Genomic DNA, 10548 nt, shown 5'->3' with positions numbered 1-10548 from the left:
TATATCTTGACATTTATTTTCATAATATCTGTCTTCTGACACTTTGAATGAAAGGGTGAATCATAAGAAATAAATATTTATCATTAAAAAAATAACATGTCAAAGGGCTGGTTTAATCTGTACATGCTTTATCTTCATTTTGCATTCTCAGGACAGAGTTTACTCTATATTACTTACAGTATAAATATATACAATAAAATGTGAATAGAAGTTATGAAAAATATATACACACATTGAATAAGTTAATCTACTCACTGGTAATCAACATAAGATTTACAGGATGGCCTAGTTACAATCGGTGTTATTAAAGAGGTCACAGCATTTGGTGAAGTACAAAGTGCCGTTGATCACCGTGCTCCAGGAGCCGTCAAATTATATGGTCCCATTGTTCACAGTGCAGCAACAAAGCATTAGGTCAGATTTGTAGAATGATATGTAGAGAAACATGTTATATCCTGATATCTACCAGCTCTTAAACCATTGTTACTGTTGTAAATGGTCAAACCTACCTTCCAAAGAGATCAGTAAAGCAGGTTTTTAGGTCTATATTTGTGGTGTTGAAAAAGGAGGTCCCAAAAACATTCAGAAGGTCAGGAGGAGGAGGAACATAGAGAATACCTGGAGAGGTCACAATGAACAATGAAAAACAAAGCAAGCATGGTTCACTTCAAACAAATGGAAAAAAGAAATGTGTGATATGTTACACCAAGGAGAGTCAGATGATGCGTTAACTGTGATATCAAGAATAGTTTTGAAGTGAAAATAAGCACTTACCTGCAATACAGGCATTAATCAGAGATGCACAGATACCTATGAACAGGCCTCAACACTAAAGAAGAGATAACGCTACTTCTGGATGGGCAAATGGAGGCAAAAACAACACAAGATATAGAAATGGGTTAAATACAGCGCATTCAGGAAGTATTCAAACCCCTTGACTTTTTACACATTTTGCTACATTACAGCCTTATTCTAAAATGGATTAAATTAATTGAATTCTTTATAAATCTGCACACAATACCCAATAACGACAAACTAAAAATAGGTTTCTGTACTTTTCTAGAAATACTTATTTACACAAGTGTTCAGAATCGAAATTGAGTTCAGGTCCATTCTGTTTCCATTGATCATCCTTGAGATGTTTCTACAACTTGATTGTACCGCCCACAACCGCAGGACTCTCCAGACGGTGGTGCGGTCTGCCCAACACATCACCTGGGGCAAACTACTTGCCCTCCAGGACACCTACAGCATCCAATGTCACAGGAAGGCCAAAAGGATCATTAAGGACATCAACCATCCGAGCCACGGCCTGTTCAACCCACTATCATTGAGAAGGTGAGGTCAGTACAGTACAGACGAGGTCAAAACAGCTTCTAATTTAAGGCCATCAGACTGTTAAATAGCCATCACTAGCCGGCTTCCACCCGGTTACACAACCCTGCACCTTAGAGGCTGATGCCCTATATACATAGACTTGGAATCACTGGCCACTTTAATAATGGAACACTAGTCACTTTAATGTTTAAATAATGTTTACATGCTGCTCTACTCATCTCATATGTATATACTGTATTCTATTCTACTGTATTTTAGTCAATGCCACTCCGACATTGCACAATCTAATATTTACAGTATATCACAAAAGTGAGTACACCCCTCACATTTTTGTAAATATTTGAGTATATCTTTTCATGTGACAATACTGAAGAAATTACACTTTGCTACAAAGTAGTGAGTGTACAGCTGTATAACAGTGTAGATTTGCTGTCCCCTCAAAATAACTCAACACACAGCCATTAATGTCTAAACTGCTGGCAACAAAAGTGAGTACACCACTAAGTGAAAATGTCCAAATTGGGCCCAAAGTGTCAATATTTTGTGTGGCCACCATCATTTTCCAGCACTGCCTTAACCCTCTTGGGCATGGAGTTCACCAGAGCTTCACAAGTTGCCATTGGAGTCCTCTTCCACTCCTCCATGACGACATCACGGAGCTGGTGGATGTTAGAGACCTTGCACTCCTCCACCTTCCGTTTGAGGATGCCCCACAGATGCTCAATAGGGTATAGGTCTGAAGACATGCTTGGCCAGTCCATCACCTTTACCCTCAGCTCCTGTACTCACTTTTGTTGCCAGCGGCATAGACATTAATGGCTGTGTGTTGAGTTATTTTGAAGGGACAGCAAATTTACACTGTTATACAAGCTGTATACTCACTACTTTACATTGTAGCAGAGTGTAATTCCTTCAGTGTTGTCACATGAAAAGATATACTCAAATATTTACAAAAATGTGAGGGGTGTACTCACTTTTGTGATATACTGTATATATTTCTTAATTCCATTATTTTACTTTCAGAATGGTTTGTATGGTTGTGAATCATTTTTAGATACTAATGCACTTTTAGATATTATTGCACTGTTGGAGCTAGGAATACAAGCATTTCGCTACACCCGCTATAACATCTACTAAATATGTGTACGTGACCAATACAATTTGATTTGATATTGCAGTTTAAGGTCAGCGTTAGGGTTAGGCAAGGGATATGGTTTGGGTAGGGGTTGGGGTTTGGATTAATGGTTAAGATTAGAACTGCAGTTTAAGGCTAGCATGAGGGTTAGGCAAGGGTTATGGTTAGGGTAGGGGTTGGGGTTGGGGTTTGGATTAAGGTTAAGGTTAGGACTGCAGTTTAAGGCTAGCATGGGGGTTAGGCAGGGGTTATGGTTAGGGTATGGGGTTGGGGTTTGGGTTGGGATTAAGGTTCAGGTTAAGGTTAAAGTATGGACTTGCCAAGGATCCCGGATAGCAGCACTGATCCTAGAGGAATTGCGTCAGGAAGCTGGCGATGCGCCATAAAATCGCTAGGTAGAGAGCTCAGAAAAAAATGTTATTCTGAGCAATTAGCTAGCTGTAAGGAATGGTACAAGAGGGGGACTGTAGAATCTCCATATCAAATTTACTGAAGCAGTTTGCATTGATAGCTTCCAACATTGCATCGATTTGTGATTTATCAATCTATTCACTTCAGACTCGCGAGATGACATATGTGTTTAGCTCTCGCGAGTTAGCAAGCAATAAGCTAGAAGCTAGCTAGCTGTTTTGTTGCAAATTAAGAAGTCCACCCGAAATAATGAGGCCTGTGAATCGGATGAATTATGGCTGCAACGCGTTAACTAATCGTCAAGTAGGTGAATTCTACATTTTAACTCATTAGACTACAACGATATGCTCGAATATGTTTTTAATCTTAGAGCTAACCTTAACTCACTCGGTAGCAGATTATTTAGCGTGTCGTTTAACGTTAGCTAACTCGCAAATTTTGCGCTAGTTGGCTAATGGTAGCTAGCTCTGCGAGTGTCAAATTTGCGAGCCAGCTAACGTTAGCTAGACAATTAGCAAGCAAACTGGCTAACATTAGCTACACACCTAGCTAACTTGCTAACTAACAGCTAGCATGATAACTCCGGCCTCTGTATTCACATGTTCGGACTATTTACAGTTTAAACAATTATGTTGCAGCACAATGCGTTGTTTGGTGATATATTGCATATCTAGTTATCCATTTTTATGCTCAACTTCAATTACACTTTGCTGTGGCTAGCTAGCCAGCTGAAGATACAAGTACTAGTTACCTAACTATCCACTTGGCTCATGGCTAAACGCAGTTATTTGACAGCTAACCAGTGAAATACACTTTTTAGCATTACAAGCTATCTAGCTCACTGTATGTCTATAATGTACAAAAGGAAACCTAATACCTATTAATTGATCTCAGGTATCTGCACAGATGGAGCAGCCCATCATGACACCAACTGACAACCCTGCAGAATTTTAGCAACAAACATAATTGAGAGCCAAATGGTAAATAATTCTCCTCAACATCACTATCATCAGGGAATGTGCCACATCTCTGGTACCCCAGTTTATGTACTCATATTTGACCTCTTATGTTTTCCTCAGGTGTTTGTAAGCTTTCAAACATGGGTGACATGAAGACCCCTGATTTTGATGATCTTTTGGCTGCCTTTGACATCCCTGATGCCACCAGTTTGGATGCTAAAGAGCCCGTCCAGGAGAGTCATGATGAGGCAGAAGGTCAGCTGAAGCAGACAGAGATGTGTATGGAGGACAGTGTATCTGTTCACCAAGCTGTGGGTGCATCTGATGTTCCTGCTGTCAGTGTTATAGTGAAGAACACAAGTCACCAGGAGTCGCCTGATAGTGGTGGAGAGGGCCCACATTTCAATTACCCATTGCAAAATGGGTTCAGGGGGTCAGGGGCCTCCATGGACTCTCATCAGATAAGCCACTGTGGTTCTAAGTCTTTTGTGTGTGCTTTGAAGGGGGATGGCTCAAGAGGACTCTTAGGGATGACCCCCGTCCAGCAAAAACCTGAAGGAACACCTTCCTTCTCTCAGTCCTTTTCCCAGTTTAGCCCCATCTCTAGTCCAGAATCTGAAGACACCCCAAGCAACGGGGTTGATGTCCATCCAAAACAAGAGAGACCCTACTTCCCTGCTGCCTCTATATTTATGTCTGCAGAACCCCCAATGTCAGACAATCAGAAAAAACAGCTGTCTTACAGCATGTTTGACCAGTGCCATAAAGTAGACTGTGAAGAACTTGAGAACCTTCCAAGGTGCAAAGGAGAATCTATCAAAGCAAAGGATACCAGAACAGAGGTGAAGCCTGACAGTAATGCCAGTGACCAGAAGGACAAGGGAGATTGTCATAGTGCAGTGCTCCCTGCAAGTGATCATAACATTATTGAGTCAAGCAGTAACAATATAGTGGCAACGTCTAAGATGCCCACCTCTCATCCATGTGTCAAAACTCCAACATCCAAACTATCGTCTTGCCTTGAGGCATTAGTGGCTCTGAATGCCAGAAATTATCCCAGTGAACCACCAAACTCTGGAGACTTATCAGTGGCTCATGACGGCACCATGAATGTTAGTCCAAAAATGCCCATGTCACCACAAAGTCCCCGGAGTTCCCCTGAAGCTGTGAAGCGATTAATGAATCCACCTGACAGTCCTGTAAGCATTTGCAGTGATAGCAGTGGCAAAGGATCCCCAGCACTGGCATCTGGCTCACCCCCAGCCATACCGAGGGTCAGAATAAAGACCATTAAAACTACGACTGGGCAAATCCAGCGCATGGTTACCAGTGTAGTCCCTGATTCAGAAAATGAGGAGGTCCTGTCTGTTGAGTCCTCCCCATCCCAGAGAATTATTGTTGAGGCCTACTCTAGTTTGTCTCCCTATCCCTCTCATAATGTGATAAGCGATATCATTGTTGATATGCCCATCAAAAGTACACCAGTTGGTATTCTGCCATCAAAGGTTACTGATGACAAATTAAAGGGGAACTCCAAGAGGCCAAGACCAATGCAGTCCCCAACCATTTTTCATAATACAAGTAGTCCGGTTATGAGACCTATGCCGGTTGCCCAGCACGGGCCTTCTACACAAAAGAGGATTTCATCAGTTCAAACAGGCAACTCACCCAATGCAAGCTTCCTTCCTAAGGCAATGCACTTAGCTAACCTGAACCTAGTCCCTCACAGTGTTGCTGCATCAGTTGCAGCACGCTCCACCTCCCATCAACAGAGCCAACAACATGCACTTTCCTCCTCTATGGTGTGCAGCACTGTCCCATTGGTGCATCAAGTAAAAAAAGCTGCCCCTAATCCATGTGCTGCCATTCCTAGTACAGCAGCAGGTACTTTAAACAGACTGTTAAACAATGCGAACCCTGTACCCACATTCGTACCCAACCTGAACCCACCACCTGAGAGCAACATCCACTTGCCACCACGCGGATATTGCTGTCTTGAATGTGGGGACTCCTTTGGGGTAGAAAGGAGTCTCGCCTATCATTATGGCAGGAGGAGTGTGCACATTGAAGTAGCCTGCACCCACTGTGCTAAGACCATGGTATTCTTCAACAAGTGTGCCCTGCTGGCACATGCACGGGAACATAAGAACAAAGGTGTGGTGATGCAGTGCACACAGCTCTCCATGAAGCCCATAGCAGAGGGACAGATGTTTGTACCTTTGCTCGCTGAATCCTCTATGCATGTGGGCTCCCATGTGCCCCCATTATCCTCACCTAAAACCCAACCAGTCATGCCCCTCTATGCAGACAAAGTCATCCGCCACAGACTCTGCTGCCTGGAGTGTAACAAGCAGCTATCAGATTACAGAGGTCTCGCAGGCCATTACCAGAGGCTGTCGGAAGAAATGGAGGGACTGGTGAGTAAAGATTGAATTGAAACGATAATTGCTGAGATGTTCACTATCATAGGCCAGGTAAAAATGTATTTATATGTTTTGCTTTGTGGTGTTTTGTCATGTATAGATGTGTAAGGTGTGCCCGATGCTGCTACCAAACAAGTGCAGCTTCCGGGCTCACCAGCGTATTCATGCCCACAAGTCTCCTTACTGCTGCCCTGAGTGTGGTGCGCTGAGTCGCTCTGTGGACATACAGAAGCATGTGAAGGAGAACTGTCTTCACTATGCACGCAAGGCTGGCTATAAGTAAATCAATACTAAAGTATATGCTTTTGTTAGGACCTTGAATGGGACTTGGTGGATACATATCAGAAAAGTGTTCTATAACATTGGCCCCCTTTTCTAAATCCTTTGTTTTCTTTCAGGTGTCTTCACTGTGATATGGTTTTCATGTCATTTAATGTGCAGAAGAGTCACATTGAGGAGAAACACTGTGAGGTCTTCTATAAGTGCACTATCTGTCCTGTTGCCTTCAAGTCTTCTGATGGATGTCAAATGCATTTGACAACTAAGCACAACGCCAGTGTAGTGTCTCCTCAGTGAGTTTAACTAAATGCATCTTCTGAAATTGCATATTTGCTAACCCATTTTAAAGTTTGACATGATTGTTTGTAATGCTGTTTGTTCTAATTGTTTATTTTCTGTTGCAGGTTAATCTTCAAGTGTTCTTGTGATACAGTGTTCAAGAAAAAGCAGTTATTGCTTCAGCACTTCCGTCAAAACGCCAAAAAGCTTATAACCTGTGTGTTCAAGTGCCCTGAGTGCACTTCAATCTTCACCCACAAGCAGTCGTTAATGCAGCATTTTAAGGTTTGCCATCATCCTAAAATTCAATCTAGTCACATTGACATAAAATGGGGCACATCATGTTAAGTTTTTGGTTTTGTCTTTTTCAACGCTGTCTGCCTATATTACAGGGGGTGCATGAAGGAATCTTCAAAGAGGTGGAGAAAAGCACAAAGCCAAAAGAGATGTCTGCACAGCACCAAGATGTTACCTCTGCATTCCACCAGCCAAAGGTAAACACTCCCATTGAACACTCTGATGCAACCAGAAAGAGGGCCAACTTGGCCGCTCGGGACAGGAAGACCAATCTGAAAAATGCTGGTTGGACCTGTGGAGAGTGCCTACACTGGCTGCCTGACCGAGAAGTCTACGTCTCTCACATGAAGAACAACCACGGGAGGGTGAGGAGCAACTTAGTTATTCTATTGTTCATTCAAACTAATTCGCTGTAGCAATTGTACTATAGGACAGGTGATAATTTAGGGACCATTTCAGACGTGGGATTTTCATCTTTCAGGCCCTTAATGAAAGGAAATAATTCCCAAGTCAGCTCAACCCTAATTAAGTCAATCTTCTCTCTGTGCTTTCTGTAGTCACTGAAGAGGTATCCATGCCGGCAGTGTGAGAGGTCTTTCAATTCCTCTACAAGTTTGAGAAGACACATTCGCAATGACCACAATGGAAAGAAAACCTTTACCTGCTGGTGAGATTTATCCTGAAATCTACGTTACAAAGTACATTACTTTCTGAAAGGTTGGGTCATATCTGGCACCCCCTGGGTGGCACTGTAGGAACTGGTCCAACGTGCAAAAACAAAAGCTGTGGTTACCACATTTTGAATATTTTTTTGTAAATGATATAATTTGTTCTTATTGTGCAGGTATTGCACAGATGAGAGGACAACATTCACCACAAACATCATGCTGAAGAACCACATCAGTTTGATGCATGGGATCAAAAATCCAGACTTTAGTCTGTCAAAATCAACCCCTCTAGATACCAGCAAAGCCTTGGGAGAGGTGATTTCAATGTTCTTATTTTTTTCTGCATTTTACTGATTGTCAAAAATGACACTTGAAATCTAATCATTAATTTTTACTTGCAGAGGCTTGTTTCAAAGAGACCTGCTGTGGCATCCCAGAGGGAGGGGGAGGATGGTGCTGCCCTAGAAGGCTCCGCTTACAAACGTCTGAAATCTCACTTTCGCTGCGCTAAGTGTGGTTTCACCTCAGAGGATGGCACACAGTTCCAGCAGCACATACCTCAGCATAAAACCGATAAAAATTCTCCCCAATGTCTGCACTGTGGATTATGTTTTGCATCTCAGCTGTCTCTCAACAGACACCTGTTTATTGTGCACAAAGTCAAAGACCCCGAGGAAGAGAAGAAGGAAATGATAGACGTGGAGTATGAGAGCAGAAAGAAGCAGAAAGAGGACATGGGGAAAACAGTGGGTGTGAATGAGGGAGAGGACTTGCCACCTCCATTAGTTAAATCTGACCCTTCACGGGAAGAGGATCCAACCAGGTTGCACTTTGAGACTGCAGTAAGACCATTGACCTTTAAATCCACATACAGCACTGACCTAGAGATTCATGGATAATCTTCAGGCATAATAGAATCAATAAGAGCAATGTTGAACTTCTTAAAAGCTGCTATCTCCATTTCTTTGGTAAATAGTAGTCACGCTTTTCTTTTTTGTCTTAAAACAAAATTATTTTTATGTTTCTCAAGCCCTTGGGACTGGCAGATGTTCCACATCAACTGAAAATATACAATTCATCTTGGGTAATTTTGGGCAAAGATTATCATGAATTATTTACTTTAATTTGACCTTTTGAAGCTTGCATGTGTTGTATTAAGTGTCTTTAAGAGCCTCTGGTACATAACCACACCCACCTGTTAAGGCACACTGTTTGGTTCAACAGTATTCTCTAGTGACTCCAGTTACTCTGACAAGCGACTCAGGAACGTCAAGGAGCTGTCCCTCAGGCTAACCTCCCATTAAATTTGATATAATAAAAGCCTATAGACTTTGCTTTAGTCTATAGCAGGCATATATGTTTGGTTTCCTACTTAAGTACATTATAATAGATGGTGCTTCAGGCAGGTTTTGACGCAATACTGTTACATACTGTCAGTATCAACTTCTATCATACTGTATGTGTATGTTGAAATATTTACTCTGACCTAGGTATCACTTAGCACAGAATATATATTTGATATCAATTCCATACCACATGGTATGTGATATGGAATTTATTATAAAATCTGGTTAAACTACCAAAATAGCACTTTTCTACAAGTTAAAATATATGTGTTGGAGTTAGAGGCAATCAGCTACATCAATTTTTGGACCTATACATTTACATGTACCTATTTTATTCTTAAAATATAACATGAGCTTTTTTAAACTGTCATACATTAGTAAATGTAAACCAACATGTACAACATGGTTAAAGATATATAATTTTGATATCATGAATGATCAGTCCTTGCATCCAGAGCTATGGCTATAATTTCTAGTGCTTACATTTCTCAAGCCCCATCTGTTTTTTACTGAAATGGGCAGGGATAACGCTTTGTTATTATTTCTTCTGCTGTTTTAAATGCCTTGCTAAAAGATATGACACTTTTTTACTGTACTCTTGCTTTTGTACCCTGATAAAAGTGAGCTTCCATTCATTTAAAATGCTCTTATATCTATGTTTAGAGTAGTGGTGACTTGTCTTAGCGATGCCATTGTTTTTCTTGGTTAATTATGATCTTTGGCGAGTGTTCATTGAATGTGAGAGAGCATCTGTTTTGCAAGATAATGCAGGGTGTTAAATGGCTCATTTCTAACGGTGTACTAAGGCAATTGAAAGAGCAATGATTAAATGTAAAGGGTTATAGCATGTTTGAGTGCATGTGAAATAAGCTGAATATAAAGACCTGTGCAGCTCTTTCTTCCTACCTCCACAGTATAAGGCAGTGATTGTTAAACTTTGGATGTTCTGGGAGATTTCACCTTTGGTCTCACTGCAATGTAAAATGTATTATTATTCTCAAAATGTATATTATCTCCCATAATATTCAATTTTATAAATTACTTTGGAGATAGATACTTATAGTCACATTGACTTATTTGTGAACTTTCTATTTAAGTGCTTAATGAACTGTTCATTTTCTAGTGGTTATATGAATCAGTGTTCATGCTTTAAATGGATTCAGTGTTAACTCAGTGGCTGATATGAAACTTCACATCTCAGTGTTTTTATAGCCTGTCAAGAGAAACTTTGTACTTTTGATATGTACAATATTAAGGACTTGTAAGCTAACCCATGTACACAGTAGCTAATTAACATTTTATTAACATTATTTAAGCTATCACATATCTATTCAACCTGCATCGGCCATTGTGCCTTGCTGTAATGTTTACTTCAAATAATTGCAAATAAACATGTACATGACTGCATCAGCA

General features: G+C 41.0%; 1 protein-coding gene across 3 annotated transcripts; it reads left to right on the top strand.

The window, feature by feature from the left end:
* Positions 1–2599: 2599 nt before the first annotated feature.
* LOC110521155 (zinc finger protein 592) lies at positions 2600–10548 on the top strand. Of its 3 annotated transcripts, none has more exons than XM_021598585.3 (10): positions 2600–3187; positions 3791–3864; positions 3964–6260; positions 6367–6545; positions 6665–6838; positions 6950–7109; positions 7217–7486; positions 7679–7788; positions 7966–8104; positions 8191–10548. In XM_021598585.3, the coding sequence occupies exons 3-10, from the start codon at positions 3984–3986 to the stop codon at positions 8686–8688; spliced, it is 3807 nt and encodes a 1268-aa protein (XP_021454260.2). In that variant the 5' UTR covers positions 2600–3187; positions 3791–3864; positions 3964–3983; the 3' UTR covers positions 8689–10548. The 3 variants fall into 3 exon arrangements, with proteins under 3 accessions (XP_021454260.2, XP_021454268.2, XP_036831543.1); XM_021598593.3 differs by having other exon boundaries at positions 2609–3187; positions 3779–3864; XM_036975648.2 differs by having other exon boundaries at positions 2832–3191; positions 3779–3864.

This window comes from Oncorhynchus mykiss, chromosome 1, assembly GCF_057628025.1.
Source record: "Oncorhynchus mykiss isolate SJ-2025 chromosome 1, ASM5762802v1, whole genome shotgun sequence".
NCBI lineage: Eukaryota > Metazoa > Chordata > Actinopteri > Salmoniformes > Salmonidae > Oncorhynchus > Oncorhynchus mykiss.
Note: the sequence above shows the minus strand (reverse complement) of the source record. Positions and strands in the feature narration are given on the sequence as shown.